Source organism: Salarias fasciatus, chromosome 20 (genome assembly GCF_902148845.1).
Source record: "Salarias fasciatus chromosome 20, fSalaFa1.1, whole genome shotgun sequence".
Taxonomy (NCBI): domain Eukaryota; kingdom Metazoa; phylum Chordata; class Actinopteri; order Blenniiformes; family Blenniidae; genus Salarias; species Salarias fasciatus.
Window position 1 is genome coordinate 13082349 of NC_043764.1, and position 18284 is coordinate 13100632.

The 18284-nt window shown below is 40.6% G+C and overlaps 2 protein-coding genes across 2 annotated transcripts; one reads left to right on the forward strand and one right to left on the reverse strand.

Annotated features, from left to right (window-relative positions):
• Positions 1-4133: 4133 nt before the first annotated feature.
• r3hdml (R3H domain containing-like) lies at positions 4134-6501 on the reverse strand. The gene is made up of 6 exons (XM_030119301.1): positions 6459-6501; positions 5595-5864; positions 5262-5380; positions 5039-5141; positions 4593-4708; positions 4134-4264 (listed from the first exon to the last, which is right to left on the reverse strand). Exons 1-6 carry the CDS (start codon positions 6462-6464, stop codon positions 4147-4149), a joined length of 732 nt encoding a protein of 243 aa, XP_029975161.1. The 5' UTR covers positions 6465-6501; the 3' UTR covers positions 4134-4146.
• A 4842-nt stretch (positions 6502-11343) lies between these two features.
• On the forward strand, positions 11344-15029 carry fitm2 (fat storage inducing transmembrane protein 2). Its single transcript, XM_030119777.1, has 2 exons — positions 11344-11520; positions 12392-15029. Exons 1-2 carry the CDS (start codon positions 11348-11350, stop codon positions 12999-13001), a joined length of 783 nt encoding a protein of 260 aa, XP_029975637.1. The 5' UTR covers positions 11344-11347; the 3' UTR covers positions 13002-15029.
• The last annotated feature ends 3255 nt before the right edge of the window (positions 15030-18284 follow it).

The window sequence follows — 18284 nt, forward strand, 5'->3', positions numbered from 1 at the left end:
GTGGGCAAACAGATATGTGCCGGTGGTCTGTTCAACGGCTGTTGTCATGTTTACATTCAGCAAGTTACTCTGCCAGTGGCAGAGCTGAGGAGTTTGTCCAGGCTGCGACCGTTAAGCAATTAATCCCATGCATCTGACATACACTGTGTGTGTCCTGCGAGGGCCCCGTCAGACGAGCTTTATTAGCCACACAAAGATAACTTTTTTTTTTTTCCACAGAACAGTTTTTTTCCTGTCTGATGGAGAGAGAGAGAGAGAGAGAGAGAGAGAGAGAGAGAGAAAATCAACAGCACAGTATAACGTGATCCAGGCCAAAAAGAAGCTTAGAGTGGGCTGCTGCCAAAGAATGTAACATAAATGTCCTGGTCTGTATACTGTAAACAAATCCTCTCAGAAAATGTTGCTGTTGTGCTCAATAACAGAGTGAGTCTGTAATCTAGCATGAGTTCAAGCAAAATCAAATGCATTTATTTGAAGTGATTCTATGTTTGTGGATTTTGCATAGAAATAACCACAGCTCTCTCCAAGGGTCTGATCATAGCATTCAGCCTAACGACGTGTTCGCAGGTCGTACTCTTCATTTTAGTTATTATGAAATGTCTAATAGAAAGGAAACAAGCGACAGGAGAAGCAGAAATGCTGTTGAGGCCTCCGATCAAGTCCAGGCTTGCCGGCTTTTCTTTGCAGAGTGGAGTAAAGTGGAGTACTTTGGATTCCACCCTTAGACAAAAAACACGCTTTGAGGTTCAACCAAACTAGTTCGTGCCTGTGTCTGCTACAACAGTTCATAAGGAAGTTGAAGTTCAATGAAGCAAAACACGGCCAAGCAGGGAAATATTTATTCTAAAAAGATAATAATAATGAGAATGACTTTAACAAACTATGTATATATGTTCTGTTTTTGTGTTTGTTTTATTCCACAATGACCATAGCATGTTGCCCCAGCGCCAGTATCCACGGATCAAACCGAGTTGCACTGGCAGTCACTTTGGGGATTTCTCTTCTCCCTCACGTTCAGTCAGAGCTTTGTGAAAATGCATTTGCATCCCTGCCTCTCACTGCCGTATGCAAATCATTCAGAGAAGGAAACCCTCTGCTCGTGAAAGCCGTTTGAAGCAGAGGAACAGTGACGCCGGTGTTTTCACTGACGCAGCTCAAAGCAGACACCACAAAGCCTGCAGCCGCGAAGGGAGAACAGAGCAGCCGATGGGGATCTATCTGACCTCAGAGGCCCCTTCTGATGTGCTAATACATGGTAGCCAGGAAGAATGAGCACGGAAAGTGAGGAAATTCATGATTGGTTGTCTATTAATGTACTGTTACAGTAATACAGTCATACTTGTTGTGGCCATGCATTTGTGGCATGAGCAACGCAGTACTCAGTGTTTAAATCATGCTCAGATTTTGTTTTGGATGATGATTAGTAGTTTTTACTTCCGTGTCAACAATGTGCTATGATTAAGGTGCAATTTGTAAGAATGTACAAAATAATTCAGAATTCTATTAAAGTGAAATTTTATAAATGACTTGGTGTAATACAGACAAACTGTCTCACTTAACTTTGACTTTGAAAGCAAATGAGTCTTTATAGTCTCATTTTTTGCCACTGGGTGATTAACAATGTGTTTTATGTTGAAAGCAAAGGAAAATCGGAACTGAATCAATATTTACTGCTTGTTGTGAGTTTAGAGTTAATTGAGACTGTTTCACTCTGAAGTGGCAGCTCTGCTTTAATTGGGTTTTAAAATGTTTTTTTAATGTGTGTTTTGTGTTGTCTGCTGAATAAATAGCTTTAATCATAAATAGTATCTCACCTCATGTAAAAGATGAATAATAAAAGTTGGGAAAACTTGAATTTAAAGAGAAATACATGACATCCAATCCCTCTCAGTAAATGGCACCTTGGCCATGAGCAAATCTATGCAAACTACCACACAAAACAGCTGCTTCCAGTCATTCAAATCCATCTTTCTGCACCATATACTTCTCCAAAAAGTTTTTCCTATGCACTATTTGTTTGCAGTCTTACTCTCCGGAGTAACACTGACACCGTTTCTCAAAACACATAAAGTCGCTACAGCTTCCCCAGATTCACTGTCTGCTCCGACACATCAGTCCCATCATCTCCAGCAGGTCCAGCTCCCACGGCCTTTTTAACAACCTCCGTATCTCTGACACACCTCCTGGATTACGGCCGTGTGAAAAAGCCAGACACATATGGCGATGATCTTTCCACCCCGAATCAGTTGTGATCCAGAGAGAGGATGTCGAGCTGCACGGCCGCGCCGTGCAAACCGCCAAAAAAATAAATAAATAAAGTAAGACCGAGAGGAAGAAAAATGCAAAGCGGCTGCCACACGTTGACACCTCTCTCTCCTTCACCGAACAAAAACCACACAGAAACCAAAGCGATTAAAAGTGTGTACTCACCGAATGGGAGCTCCATACTTGAGCTGACTTGTGTGTTTACGTTGACCATGTTGTCCTCTGCCTCCCCTCCGGCCGCACGCTCTGAATTCACTTTTTGCTCCCTCTCTGCAAGGTGTAAAATGTGGAAGTTTAGTCGCAGGGTGCCGTAGTGTGAGCAGGGTGTTGTTGGTGCAAGGCAAGGCCGGTGTTGCTGCTGTTATCTTATTGATTTTCCTAATCTGGGCAAATGTGGGTGGGGAGGTTAAACAGTAACCAGGCTCGTATGGACACCAATCTATATAGCAGCTGTAGCTATGGCAACATGATGATAGAAACTCAAATAGACATAAAGTTATTATGTGCCTCTCTCTCTTTCTCATCACCAAACAGCCGTTTTATTCATTCTCCAGTTTTGGGAGTGTAGAAGCAGAAAGGAGTAGAGTTTATACCCGAGGAGAAGGAAAGCAGGAGGGTGGGGAGGGACGGGAGCGGCTGAGAGGAGTGGAGAATGTACCCAAGGTGGCAGCCGGCGCGCTGTGTGGGCGCTGGGCGACACTGCGAGTTCTGTTTTGACTGAAGGGAAAACAACAGTTTCAGGCTTGAATCACGTCGCGACGGCAACTGAAGTCCAACTTGAGTTGTTTGGTGAACTGAGTGATAATGACGGACATCTTCCATGTTGCAGCCAAGACATCTGAGTTACTTCAGTTACTGAGGAGTTTCTCCGGTAAATCAGATTTTCCAGTAATAGTAACCATGAAGATATTAGCTGAGGCTGTTGCAAATGCTAAGTCGGCACCAGGAGAAGTACAGCAGCTCTGCAACTGTTTCAAAGACATTTTCAGTTTGAGGACACTTGAATCACTGGAATTGTGTGATTTATTTTATTGGGAGTCACTTGTCCGTTACAGCCAAAACTTGTGGCGCAATAATATTGTGTTACTTCAGTAGAGATAAAGATGGATGTTTGAATAAAGATGTTGCCTTAAAGAAAGTGGGAAAAGGATTAGCTGTGCTCCATTTTCAAACAAATTTGCAAAGTGGTTTTTCATTTCAAGCAACATAACATCGATCTCAGTATTCCTGAAGTCAGTTTGGAACTTTCTGAGTTTGATTGGGAAAAACTTTGTGAAATGTTTTCCTGTGTTACCGCAGTGTGTTTGTGTGTCCATGGATCAGTGGCGAACGGGCAGCTGATTCCCTCGTGTTTCAGACCATAAAAGCTGCATTAGTCTCCTGTTTTATGGCAGAGAAAGTCGCTGATGGCTAAATGGTGAGATGTAATGAGGTGAAATGCAGGGCAGAAAATTTCCTGCAGCCGCAGCAGTAAATAAACAGAAGCAGTGAAGCGCCAGAATATTTATATGGTCGTACAGCACCATCGTTTATTTATAACGTAATTATTGGTCACAGACAAACGGACGACAATGAGTTCAAGTGAGATTCGTGAGGATGACTTTAATGAGAACTGACAATGTAGATTAATTTGTTTAAAAAAATCATTGTGGCAGCAATTTATCCAAACCAGGAAAGTGCATGAATGTTATTGCTATTTCTGTCAAACCAACAATTTGATTTAAAAAAGTGCAAAAACAAGATTCCTCTATTATTTTGATGCTGGCATGTGAATAATTAGCAGCATTGAAAATGAAACTTAACAGAGAATATTTACATGGTAATAGTGGTAACACATCAGCTTCAATTCGGAGGAGATTCGTCCTTATCTTCCATCCTGGGTCATTGGCTCTTGGTTTTTGGTGAGCACTGGTTCCTCCAGCAGGACCCTCCATAGCTGGACGGACAGAGAGAGCACGGCTTCCCCCTCTGGTAGGGAGCCTCTCCCACCCAGTTTCCCCTGAAACACACACGAGCACAGCGTCAACTCAACCGTCTGGGTCACGATTCTGTCCATCTGTGTTGCGCAAATATTCTGAATGTGAGCTCTAATGGGAAAGAAATGGATTCATGAAGCGATGACAGTGATGAACGCGAAACAGGACTTGATACACTTTCAAAAAAGTATCTTTTGACTGTCACAGATGTTTTATGAAAGCCAAACGAAAAGAGCTGTGGGTTGTGGTTCACTGTTTTGCAAACAGATTTTGATGTCTGAATCCTCTCCTCTTATTATTTGAATGTTCATGTAATGACTTTAACCTGTTCACCTCTCATGTTGTTCTTACTTTATGGAGTAGTTGCAGACCAGCAGCGTTGCTTCCCTCCATGTGCTCCCAAACACCCGCATGTTGGAGCACTTCCTGGCAGCACATCCCATTCTGTTGGTGCTTGCCCAGACCATCTGAAAGAAAACACACAAATATTATTGTTTTTTTAGGTTGTTTTTTTTAAAGAAACCACTAGCGCTGATGATGTTCAGTCTTCAGCTCTCTGAGTGGAGTAGAGTAGAGTAAAAGCTGATTTCACCACACAGCCAAATCTCCATTTTTATCGAGCTTATGGGGAAAGTTATGTACCTCATGATATAATCTCAGTCAACAGAGGCACATTGGTGGGTACAGTTTGATGAAGACAGTTAAATGTGAAGACAGAGCGATGCTGGTTGTCAAAATCAAGCATCCTGGAGATCATTATAATCATAGTAAAACAGGAAGCATTACAATTCCAGTACCTGAGTGTAGTGAGAGCACACAGATCCACTGCATCTGTTGGGGTAGGAGAAATGATTCCTCTCTTCAGACCAGGATCTGATCAGGTCTGTGATGGAGTTGTACCTGCAACATGAAGGACACATGAACAGATTGATACCCCACAAATCGATCTGTTTGCTGCTTCAACCTTGAAGCAGAGAGAGAAAGAAAAAGCCGACTCCTGCTGTGAAAGCTCTGCATTACCTTCCTGAGCTGATGGAAAGGTTTTGGCCCATATATTTTAAGGCTTGCGTTGGACCGTGATCCCAAACGCATCGTGAAGCCCAGGAGCTGGCTGACTTGGCGAGACCTTCATCCCATAACTGAGAGGACGGAAGATGAAAAACAAACCATCATTCACCTGCTTCTCGACGCAGGGAGTGAGCAGCAGTGTTGGGATAATGGTTGTGCAGGATTTTTGTTGTTTTATTTTCCTTTTTTGTTGTGTCATGTCATGTGATGTTATGCAATAATGAAATATGTAAAGGAATGATGATTCTATGTGCATCTGGTTTCATTCACCGCCCAGTGCCTCACCATGTACTCCATATTAGCCGCAGGGGGGAAAACCTGGGATCGGACCCGGTTGTGGTAATCCAGCAGTGCCTTTACGTCCCTGGGTGAAACCGCTCGTCTACGTCTGCTGCGAGACCAGCCGACGGCGCCGGTCAGCATCCTGAAGCCCGGCTGTGTCATGTTGAGAGGATCTGTGGAGGCTGACAGCACAACAGCAGCAGCAGCAGATCTCGTGTGAGGAAGCATCCACAGGGTGGCAGCCCACAGGACCTGAACACCAGCAGCAACCATCTGAGGAGGAGGAGGAGGAGTTTTACAGCATGTTGACATAACACCATCATATGATTCCCTAAATATCTAGGAATTATTGCTTTTATTCAACTTATTGCAATGTCAGCTTTAAATAAAAACAAAAACAATCCCCACATCCTGAAGAGGATAAGTGGTTCAGAAGATGAATGAATGAACAAATGAATGAATGTTAGTTACCAACAGAACTGAAAGGAGCACAAAGCAATTCTACTTTAGTATAACATAACCTGTGTAAACTCTAATTTACTAAATACTGTAGTTTGAAGAAAAAAAACCTAGTCCAGAAAATAATTTTGTATTCATTTTCATTTAATTAATTTTTCTAAAAGTTGCAATGTTTGAAACAAGCCAAGAAATAATTCTGAAGATATTAATTAAAAAACAAAAAAAGATTGTTTCTCTGATTTATTAAATTAAAGATTTAAGACTAAATCTTAAGACTTATGCCAAATACTAAAAAACATATTATATTCAGTTTATATATACAGTTCAACAAGTTATAATCCATGAGTTTTCTGAACTCATTTGCTGCCATATGAGATATATAACAGTAGTAAAATGTGAGTTTCCTACCTTCATCAGTGGACGGGTTGACAGCAGGGAGCCGGACGAGCTGCAGAGCGGATCCTCACCTCAACTGGAGCCTCGGCAAACAACACCATTCCTCATGCGTGGCGGAGAGTTTTAACTGGGCCAACATGATTTCTCGCTCAAAAAACCCCCCTGTATGCGTCATCTTCCTCCTCTTCTCCACAGGCTGCAAACGAAAGAGGAAGTCACAAACACAGACATCACCTTCAAGAACATTACTTCACAGAACGCTGTTACTTTGACCCGGGTCACTGACAAACCTGTGACGATCTGAGTGATCACCCCGGTTTTAAATAGATACTGTACTTTCTCTGCAGAACAGGTTGGGCTTCCTGGCTGTGAATGAAATGTATGATAAGACGGATCATTCAGAGTTTAGGGAGGCTAATCAAAGACAAAAGAGGGAGAAGAATTAGTTCCAAAATCACGAAACGTTTTCAGGAAGGAAAGGAAAGCTTCACATCCATGCCGCTTTGTCTAACCCTAACCCCAGAGGATCCCCGCATCCCGCTTGGATAGCTGAACCTTCGTGTAATTTTATTTTTTCACTATTTGACCTTTAGTTAACCACCTGTAGTCGGTCCTGCTCTCCTCCAGAGTTCCGCCCTCCCCTCTGCATCATCCATCCATCTTTTACACTCCTGCTTCTTCCAGCTGGAGCTGATCCCAGCAAGCACTGGGTGAAAAGCACACACAGGAATACTTTATCACAAAGCAAGCACTCTCACTCACACCCATGACAAATTTAGTCACCAGATAACTCAACAAGTCTCAATTTGGAGTGGCGGAAACTGGAATACTCAGAAAAACAATCAAGATATTTGCTAATGTACAAAAAGATCAGTGGTAAAGCAGGTTTTATGAATATCATTAAAGCCTTAAAGAGTATTTTCTACACTTTTTTGGGGGAGTTGTGAATCGTTTATGTAAAAGCCTTACCATTGAAATGAATTAAGTTCGAAATTGACTGACTGTGCCTTTTTTTTTATAGTAATTTATATTTTTACTCTCTGCTTCTCGTCATTTTATTCTGTTTTATTATGATATCTTCTCAACAATATGCTGGGAGAAAACCCAAACCACACTTTAAAACTCAGTGGTGTAGTGATAATACTGAGCAACATTACAGAGACTTTTATCCATTTTATAAAAGTTCTGATCAATCATCAATAATCCTGAATATCTAGAAGAAAAAGCGTAAAATCAACCTGGTCGATTCTCTGTGAATTTTCGTATATTTCCCCTCATTGATTCAGGTAAGAACTTTTGAAGTCAGGATTTCAAAGACTTGAATCATACTTGCACGCAGGTTGAGCAGAGTGCCGTCAGACTTTGTGACTTTGTGTGCAGAATATAAAGCGACTCATCAAAGAAGCAAAGGGGGCCCTGTGGCACAGTGGAGGTCGGTCACTCTGCTGTCGGGTCCTCGAACGTGGGCCTTTTTTTATTTCAACTAGTGAACATGAAGTCCCTTGACTGTATTCCATCAAAAAGGTTGGAAGGCAGTGCACAGTGGAGGAGGAAAAAAAAAAAGGATGCTTTGATTTAGAATCCTCTTTTGAACTGAACCAGCAGGGAAGGAGGGAGCCTCCGGGGTGCAGCTGATGGAGGCGGGTGCTCGGCCTCAGGAAGGGAAGGCTGCGGCAGCTGCAGCAGATGTTGCTGGTGACTGAGTGTCACTTGCCCTAAGCTGAGATCTGCCACTCCTAGATGGGCATCCTGCGTCACATCTATTGGGAAAATAAAGGCAGCGAATCCACCTCTTCACGGTGGAGGGACCACTTCCCAAACACAGATAAGTCATATATATAAATGGTTATCATATGATAACAAAACATAACAAAGCTGGAACAGGTTGTTTTACAAATACTTTTAAGTTACACTTAAAAGAAGAAATATTTTCTAAACTTGTATTGTAGATTCTTTGCAGCCTTTTGTTGCACCTTATCCAACTGGAACAATAAATTGTCTCTATTTTCACCTCTTTTACTGTCTTACTTCAATAAAATGCAGACTTATGAAATGTGTGGTCATATTCATGCAGCAACATGTACAATATCCAGTGAGCTTCCGTTAACCTGCTGAGAGCGAGGCCTCATCGGATCCAACGTCTAAATTTAGCTGTTGTCACATACATGTCAAATCTGCCACGTAGGTAATATTTCTATCATCGTACATCAAAGAAGAAGGAAGTGCTGACAGACGGATAAAACTGATCAGAGTGAGGACTGGCCACTATCAGCAATCTGAAGTGAAGTGAAATTATTGAGGACAACAGACAAAATTTGAATTTTTCATCATGGGAGGGTGGCAATGTGCAATTAGTAGTTTGTAAAATCTTAAATATCTCAACATAAAGGTTAAACGTTCACACCATCAGCTCAACTACCCCTCTCATTGCCGCTGTCATACCGGGAAGTCATTTCTGGTTGAATGTGGGACTATTTCGCACATTTTATAGCAGGGGGTTCCATGTGCAGAAACCAGATCATAAGAGAGTTGAATCCAGTGCCAGGGATGATCGAACAAAGAAAATTATCAAACTAACTTCAAGAAAGTTGAATCATTTTAATTGACAGTTTTCACTGTATTTTGCACCTGAATGCATCATTTAAAGTGTCATATTTTTCAGACTAAGTTTTAACTTTTTCGGGGTTTGTAAAAAATATGTATTATTGTAATGTATGTACTTTACATTTTTTTACTAAAACAAATGGAAAATCTTTATAGATTCATTACAGTTCATTTATCTGGTGTGTCTATACATGAAACTTGGCTTTCTTTGGCTGCTAAATTGAAACGTGTCTGTCGCCTTCCCTCTTCAATAGTTTTGTTAATAGCTGTTTCACTCATGTTCTCTTGTTTCACATTTGTGGTCATGCACTTAATCTATAAATTGTATTGACCTTTAATATACTAACTCTAATTTTTGTCTTGTGTGTTTCAAGGAAATAATAAGAAGGCTCACTCAACACTGTGTGGCAGAAAAACAACATGGGCAGGCAGTGAGATGGTGGCAGGTAAACCTGACAGGAGAAACGCCTGAGATTCAGAATTGGGTCAAACCTGGGAGAGCGCGGTTATCAAGCTGGAACAGACATGTTTTTTCCCAGAGCCCCCTTGTTCAGCTCTGGCAGGATGACATCACCTTTCTGGTTTGAGGCTCTGCTCTTATAAAAGCTCTCTGTGACTTTTGCTTTCTCTGAAAGCGGAGGAGGGGCCCTCAGGGGCCTCCTGTATTTACCTGTGAGGGAGCATAAAGCAAACCTGAGCTGTGTTTGAAGTCCTTGAGCTGAAAGGTTTTTCGAAGTGTCGACCTGTTGGCCTTTCAGCCACATCCGAAAACCAACGCAGCTCCTTAAAATACTTGTATTTTCATATTAGCGCTCATATTAAAATACAACTCACAGTTAATTATGTTGTGCTCAAACAGTCCAGATGTAGTTCTTCATTGCTAAATGCTTCCCATTTAGTCCAGTTGTTTAAATCTGTGCAGACAATTATGTTAACCAATTGTCCTATAATGCAGTTTCGCTTCTGACAGAGTCTGCAGTCTGGCTTCAGTTATTGCAGAACAAGCAGCCAAACATCAAGCATGCCAGGAAAGAAATTGTCTTTCTAGGAGAAGTTTGTTTGCCAAGCCAGAGAGCACTGAGGACAAACTATGCATACCAATGCTATACATGGAGGTTTATGTTCCCCTGACTCAGCTAAAGCCAATCTCAAGTTTACCATCTTCAGTGCTGTTTTTATCAGAATGATTCCATCACCTTGAATGCCATATAGTGACAACTTAAGCATTTTGACAGTATATTTAGCCCACTTGTTTGTTGAGACAGCTTTCGTGGCTACATTTAGTCTCTTGTACCGAGGTCAGCAAGCAGTGAACCTGACACCTCAACCCTTTGCCTTACATCCACATGCCACACCAAGAAGTTCCCTCTGAGCAAACATAACCCAGACTCCAACAGAAGTGTCTGTCTGCACAGTGCAGGATCACAGATAATTTGTTAGTCAAAAAAAGAATGTCCCAGACAGGATGAGCACAATATTTTTATCCATATTTTAAAATGGTGAATTTCATTGAAGAGCTGTGGAAAAAAAAAAAAATTAAAAAAAAAACCCTCATTTGAGATCATCATCTTGTTCTTTTTAGGGGTCTTTATGTGATCTGGTGTCTTCCTTTTTGTCATATAATGTTTATGAAATGTTCACACTTTTTACAAAAGAAAATAAACAATAACATATCTTTACTGTCACCATTATTACATATAAGAAACATTCTGTATCTCTCCTTTTGTTGGTGCTCTCTCTTTATCTCTTCCTCTGTCCTTTCCTTTTCTCTCTTTCTAACCCTTAAACCCAATTAGAGCAGCAGAAGGCCGCCACCTCTTAGCTGGTTCTGGACAGGTGGAAAAGTTGCCTTTTTTTCCTGTAAAAGTGCCATGATGTGCTTGAGTTGTTATTGTTATTATATGAATAAAATTGAACTGAATCTTGAAATTCTTGTTTTCTCAGATAAATGTATCAACTGCAACTACTGGAAATCTGTTATACAAAACACAGAGGAAAACAAATGGAGTATGGACAAGGAGTGCTAAATTACAAAATAGCATAAAAACTACTAAACGGACCCTGCCAGGCACCTACCTCTCAGCCACAGACAACATGAAGACGCTTTAATTTTGTCGCTCTCTTCGGGCAGTAGGCAGTACCTCGATTTGTCCGTTAGAGGGCAGCACAATCTAAGAACTTCCAATTCGCTGCTCAGAAAAAAGACCAAGACGAAGAAGAAATACAGCCACTCTATTGGCTGAGTTGCGGTGACGTCACTTGGCCCCTCCCCCTGAGAGTGATTCTGCGGCTTCAACATGGCGACGGTGGATGTCATTGTGGACAACTTGGTGTCTCTGTGGAGGATTCCGGCCGTCCGACAGAACTTTCCCTGGATGTTTCTCCTCATTTCCGCGGTGGGATCCATCGGGAAGGAGCTGGAGCTCGTCCCGCAGACTTACTTCAGCAGCAGCAGAAATGCCCTCAATGTGTGAGTAGCCCACAGCCAGTCGGCTGGCTGGCGTCAGTTAACTCAGAAACTATTTAAAGTTTCCTGAAAGGTGACACACCCGGGGCGATAATTCGTGCACATTGACGAGACTGTGCTGAAACAATGAGTTCCAAAGGTTTGGGGTGTGTAGGTCAACCCTTAGAGCGTGCTACTACTAGCTGCAAAACTTCAGCAAATCAAACCACTTTCAGGTAATGGAGATAATCGGTGATAAAGGTAATTATTTACAGGTGCAGGTAACCTTAGACAGGAGACTCCTGGTTCTCTACAGTTTGTTCATTGGAAGACTGTCAAAGTCAAATCCAAACAAGCATACATACATTTCTCCGTGCTGAATGAATGACTTAAGAAGTTTTGAAATAAGATCCAAGCTCACTTTGTGAGCACTTGTTGTGTTTTACATTATGCCTGACTGTGTACTGTATGTACTGGCAGAAATTCCAAATTTACTTCACGTGTTTTTTTTTGTGTGTGGATTTTTTTTTTTTTAAAGCTGGTGATCATGAGACATTCATTTTTCAATTTTTTTAATTTATTGTTTTACCTTGAGTTGCAAAATATGACTCTCTTTCTGGTTTGCAAAAAAAATGTTTGTATAACTTTGAGAATTTCAGATCCCCATTCCTTTGGATCTGCATGTTGCTGAACTCTTTAGTTTTTTGTTTTCCAGCTTGACAGGACTGTGCCTCTTTTAATATGAGTTTGAGCTTCTTCAGACGATGGTATCTTCAGATCGAAGGTCCATCCAGAGGTTGACTTTGTGACAACAGCAATAAATGAAATGAATTAAAAACAAACAAAAAAAAAAAAACAGGGTGTAATCATATCTGTCTTCTTGTTCCTCCTGCAGGTATTTTGTCAAAGTGTCCTGGGGATGGACGCTGCTGCTGCTGACGCCCTTCCTCCTCCTCTCCAACTCCTCCTTCAGCAGGAGCGTCTCCTTCCTGGGCCGTCGGCTGCTCTCTCTGGTGGTGGCGACCGCCGTGTGGTACGTCTGCACGGAGACTTTCTTCTACATCGAGGACGCCACCGGCTCGTGTTTCGAAGACGACGGGTTGACCGTCGTTAATGCGGAGTTCACGAGCAAAGCGTCCTGCAGGCGGGCGGGCCACTACTGGCACGGTTACGACATCTCGGGACACTCCTTCATCCTGGCCTACTCCTCTCTCTTCATCATGGAGGAGATAGCTCCAATGGCGTCGCTGAAGACGGCCACTCTGTCCGCGCTGCCCAGAGCGGTGCTCAACCTGCTGTACGTGGCCTTGAACCTGATCGTAATCATTTGGGTCTGGATGTTCGCCTGCACCTCCGTCTATTTTCACGACCCGTCCCACAAGTTGCTCGGGACCATTTGCGGCCTGCTGGGTTGGTTTCTGACGTACCGGGTTTGGTATCTGAGCCCTCTGTCACCGGGACTGCCCCCCCAGCGCCACCCCAAAGAGCAGAAACAACACGCTTGAAGTGAACCCGCAGCTCCGCCGCTCACGCCGCAGCCACCCTCCAGACAGCACACTACATCCGGCGTTATTCGGGTCCAAGCCGGCCAAGCTATTTTAAGAGATTCAAAGTTATTCCGTCCTCAGGGAAAGGTCGCTTTCTCTGAGGAGACCCGCAGTTGTTCTGCTCCATTTGGCAGCTGCTGATCCCAACGTGGCTCTCACTAATCTGAGATCAAAGCAAGACGCTGCTCCGCCGTCCAGCTTCAGTCTCTGTGGTCGTCGCACGCTGCAGTGATGTTTTGTCTGCCTTACGAAATCTTCGCTTTTGTTCAAGTAATTGCAGTTTTTAGGTACAAGTGGGAACACTTGACAATGTTTACAATGTGTGTTTTTACAGACCAATGTTGTGTATTTGGGAAAACTACCTTCAGAACAGAGTGGATCCTGCTTCGGATTCACATTGGCTGACAATTTATGGTAACTTCGTGTCAACAAGTTGTATGAAGTGTTTGTTCAGAGGATGTAAAACTTGAAGAATAGAGGATATGAGGATCATTTTAATATATTTTATTTGGTGGCAATAGAGATAAAGGGTTAGCTTATAAGTTTAGAGAGGCACATGAGATTTATTTTCATTTTCTCATTTGATTGCTTTGGTCTAATGTCATATAATACAAGGTGGTATTTTCAGGGACTGAATTTGTCCACTAAGCTCCACCCAAAAAAGGGGAAATATATATAATTCAAAATGCCGCATTTGGTGTTTGGTTATCTGAATTGTTTTGCCTAAATTAGATTTCCTCTAAATCTATGTCTAACTTACTTTTTGCAAACAGCCTATTTGTCTGTTCTTTTGGTTCGTAGTTGCATTGATTGAGATTGAGTGGATAAATTACCTGCTTCTGCAGACTACTGCGCCGTGTAGTAACTCAGAACGTTTCACTTGTTTTTCTCACTATTGACTATTGAAGTGAAACAAAAAAAAAGGTTTTTTGATTTCTAGAACAGCAGCTTTGAATTGCAATTTCCAGTTGTAAAGCACTTTGATGTTTGATGTTAAAGAATTGTCAGTCACTGGACAATAGATACACTAATTTATTTCTTCCATTTTCCTAAATTATATAAAGTATTTCCTGTCCCACAAATACTGACTAATACACCAAGCTTGTATTATAAATGTAAAAATGCCTTTAGAAAAGACTGTAGTGTCATTATTCACTTTAGGGAATGTAGGACTGTTTAAAGGGACATATAATTCAGTTTTCTGCTTTTTCACATTCTGCAGTTTCATTAAAACAGTTTTTACAAAAGTCTGATTGACTGCAGGACGTGTTTCTTCTCACAGCCAGCATGCAGCAAGAGCTATCGGTGTTTCTGTGCATATAAGATACGACCATATCAGGAAATTAGTTTGTGACCAGTATGTTGTACTAATTATTTAACACTTTGGTCACAGTTAGATACAAACGTAGCATTATTTGTGCAGTGGGAAAACTTGGAAATCATATAATAATCTCCAGACTATAAGTCACATTTATTTTTCAGTTTCGAGATGCAACTGCAGCGTCGGTAAGCTTCTACCAGCTTTTCATCCACAATTTGATTTTAGTTCATTACAGTAACAGTTTCTCTGCTTCTCTTTAGTCTTTTACAGGTTTCTCAGACTCTTTGAACTGTTTCTGCTGGATATTTGATCATTTTTAGCTTATATTAATAGAGGTTTCATCTTTTGGTTCTGTAGCAGCATTCTGTTGTTAAGCAGTGACATCTAGTGGTTCGAGATGGTATTACCACTATAACACTTTTTAAGATAAGTGGTATAAGTGTGACTTATATCCTGGAAAATATGGTAATTTGTCCAAACTACAGTTTGTGAGAGGATGAATTATTTACTGTGCCTTAAACCACGTTGTGTTCACCCTGTGGCTTCTTCATTTTCGTATGGCTAATTTCTTATTTATCAGTGAGAACAGGCATATTGCAAACTTTAATGAATTATGTTTCCATGCTCTGTGTTTTCAAAATGAGAGAATTAAAAAAAAAAAAAAAGCAAAGTACAAATAATTAATTCACAGGAATTGTGGGATTAACTTGAAAAATGTTATTGATTGACAGTCATTATTTATTACCACTCCACTTCTGAAACACTGCGGATGGAAACTGCAGATCAACAAAATTCAACCTCATTGAAGTTTAGTCTCCATTACTCTGGATCTGTGCCCGAATCGAGCAAAGTATCAGCTTTTTTGGGGTGTGTGACAGTTTTTTGTATTCATGAGCAACAATGAGAAAACTGAAAAATGCATACGTTGTCTCCTATATCGGTAAATGTTTGTTTTATTTAAATCACACTATTTTATGTTTTATGGTGTTTCCTTGATGTGCCATGTAGAAAAAGGTTGCAATAAATTAAAAGAAAACAATTTGTTTTGTTTTCATTATTTATTTTGTCATTGATGGCAACTGAATAAAATTAAGGCTTATGAACAAACATCATAAAAAGCACCATAAATAAATGCATATATATAGAGAGATATATAGAAATATAAAAAATAAAAAGTAAAGAATAAAAAAATACTATAGTGAAACATAATGGCCACGAATCACGACAAGGATTTCTCCACTTTGAGCTCTTTGTGTGTTCAGATCCCTTCAGGCAGCCTGAACCTCAGTCAGAGGAAACAGTGGAGCCGAGACAGCAATGAAAACATAAAAGAAGCGTTCACAATGATCGGCTGGTTAAGACCTTTCTTTCTTGAGCCCACAGTGTCATTTTCTATAAATTAAATTTAAAAAAATGGATGTTTGGGCGTCAGTGAAATCATCACAAATGGCAAATATCAACACAGTGAAGTTCAACTGATGTATTTTACATGTATACCATATTCAGTATCTTTATTATAGTTTATTAATTACATCCTGAATCCCCCCAAACCCCCAAGAAAAATCCCTGTTTGATGAAAGGAAACAAATCAAACTGGCTGTTTCTTACATCAAAGTCGATGTGCTTGATTTTTCTTCATTAAAATGTGACAATCAGGATGTGGGATGCAGACGCTGATGGCTCGTTGTCTTTGGTTCAACATTTCCTGCCACGGTCACCACCTGCAGGGAGGCGAGTGTCTGTGGCTGCAGAAAACAGGGAGCATCCTGAAAAAACGCACACTTCACCGTCTTCTCGCTAGATTTAAACTGAGTGTTTTATGTATGATGATGGATCAGAAACAGCAGGAACAGAAGAGTCAAATGTTCAAGGATGAAGTCGAAATGTTGAGAGTAAAGCTGAAACTTTGAGATATATACGTTAGAATGTTGAGAATTCTTTAGATACTGGCAATAAATCCAACATTAGGAGACGAAAAATTAAAATTAATTTAGTGGCAATATAAAAAATAAAAGGAAAATCTGCAAATACAAATTTATGAAAAATCTGAATTTTTTTTTTTCTCAGAAACAACATAAGATTGGAAAGGTAAAGAATATTGGAAAGAAACCAAATGGTTACAATCCTGGTAATTGCTGTTCTACTATTAATATTTTACCTTAGTAACTGTATTTCACATCAAATTACAATTTTCCTCTTCTAAATCGACAAGAAAAGTCTAACAACTCAAATATGAAAATTAACTTACATTTTTGAGAATATTGAAAATATAATTTCAGCCCAAAAAGTGAAAAGTCGATAAGATTTCCAATTTGCTCTGAATCTGAAATAAATCAAATTGTTTTTATTATAAATGAAATGCATTAAAACTAAATAATCTGGATTTTGGTAAAAGTAACCTTTTTTATTTGAAGGTATAAGAAATATTTGAATTGCACTTTTGACTTCATTTTATAAATTCAGTTTTCATTCTTGATATTTTGGCTTCACTTTAGCCTGAATATTGTACTCTGCTTCACTGTCAATATTGTTGTTGTTTTTTTAAACTTTCTTTGCTTTACCCTCAATATTTTTTATTCATCCTTCACACTTTGTCAACCTCTTTGTATGAAAAAAAATAATTAAATAATCCTCATGTTTCTAGATAATTTGTACCTTAAATTTTAGTGTGCTAGATTTGAGTAATGACACTTTTGAGCGTTAGGTGGCGATACTGAGTTCATGTAGCGTCCACCTTGTTCTCGTTCTAATCTTCAGAGTTTGGAAGTTTGGATTTTTAGGTAAAAGTTGCTTCAATCATCCTATTTAATATTTATTTATTTGTTTTTTGTTTTTTTCTGAAGGGATGACAGTCCAGACACCAGAATGATTCATCGCTGCAGTTTAGGGTGATCGGTCAGCTCTACATCAAAAAAAGTTCAATCAACAGAGACGGTGTAGATGATATTTTACATAGTTTTGATTGAATTTAACAAAAACACACATATTTCACCTTAAACGTGATGCCTTTTCATACGTATGCCCCCTAATGGCAGATAGAAGCGCTGCACTGTGAGTCCAAACGTCAAGAACGTCTCTGTAACCAGCCATTAAAAACAAAAAGCGGCTCACAACTCCAGCCTGTACCTCACAATAATGACCGAAACCAAAAGAGCGCAGACTTGGAGCAGGGTGAAGCCTTGAGAGAAGAAAAAAAAAGAAAAGAAAAATATAACACTGTATCAACAAACAAAAAAAAAGACGGCTGTGAAAAGGCTCGTCACCTTTAAACCTCAGCATGGGAAAATAAATCGGACATCGTATAGTTCAAAAATATCTGTCTCTAAGAACAATCTTGCATCTGTCAGGAGGAGTCAGAGACACACAAACAGCCGTAGTTCCCACCGCACAGTGCAGGTGCTTCAAAGGTTACACTCAGCAAACACAAAATTTAGGCCAAATACTCAGTGATCATCATAAATTCTGCCTCCGGGCAACACGAAACCCCCCCTTCAGTGTCCCGCCCCGTCACAACACGCTTACACAATACCAAAATTACCCATGCAATGAAAGTCACGTCCTAATCCTAATGCAACACCGCGGTGCTAAAAAGATGCAGAATTTATAATGCAGCTCGGCCAAGTGTACCTTTACAAACACCCACAGTTTGTAGCGTCTGAACTCCTGCTCGGCGACAAAGACAGTGACTGTGGACCACCGTGTGCTGTGTCATCTGTGGTGCTCTCGAGAAACCGAGCGTGTGTGTGTGTGCGTGTGTGTGTCTGAGTGTCGGGTGTACACAGTTAAAGGAGCAGTTTGATATTTTGGGGAAATGTACAGGAGAGCGAACATACCAGCAGCCTGTCTGGTGCACGTGTCCATCTCTAATTGTTTGCACGTAATGAGATTCATGGCTGCGGATTTAGATTTGTGTGTCCGCA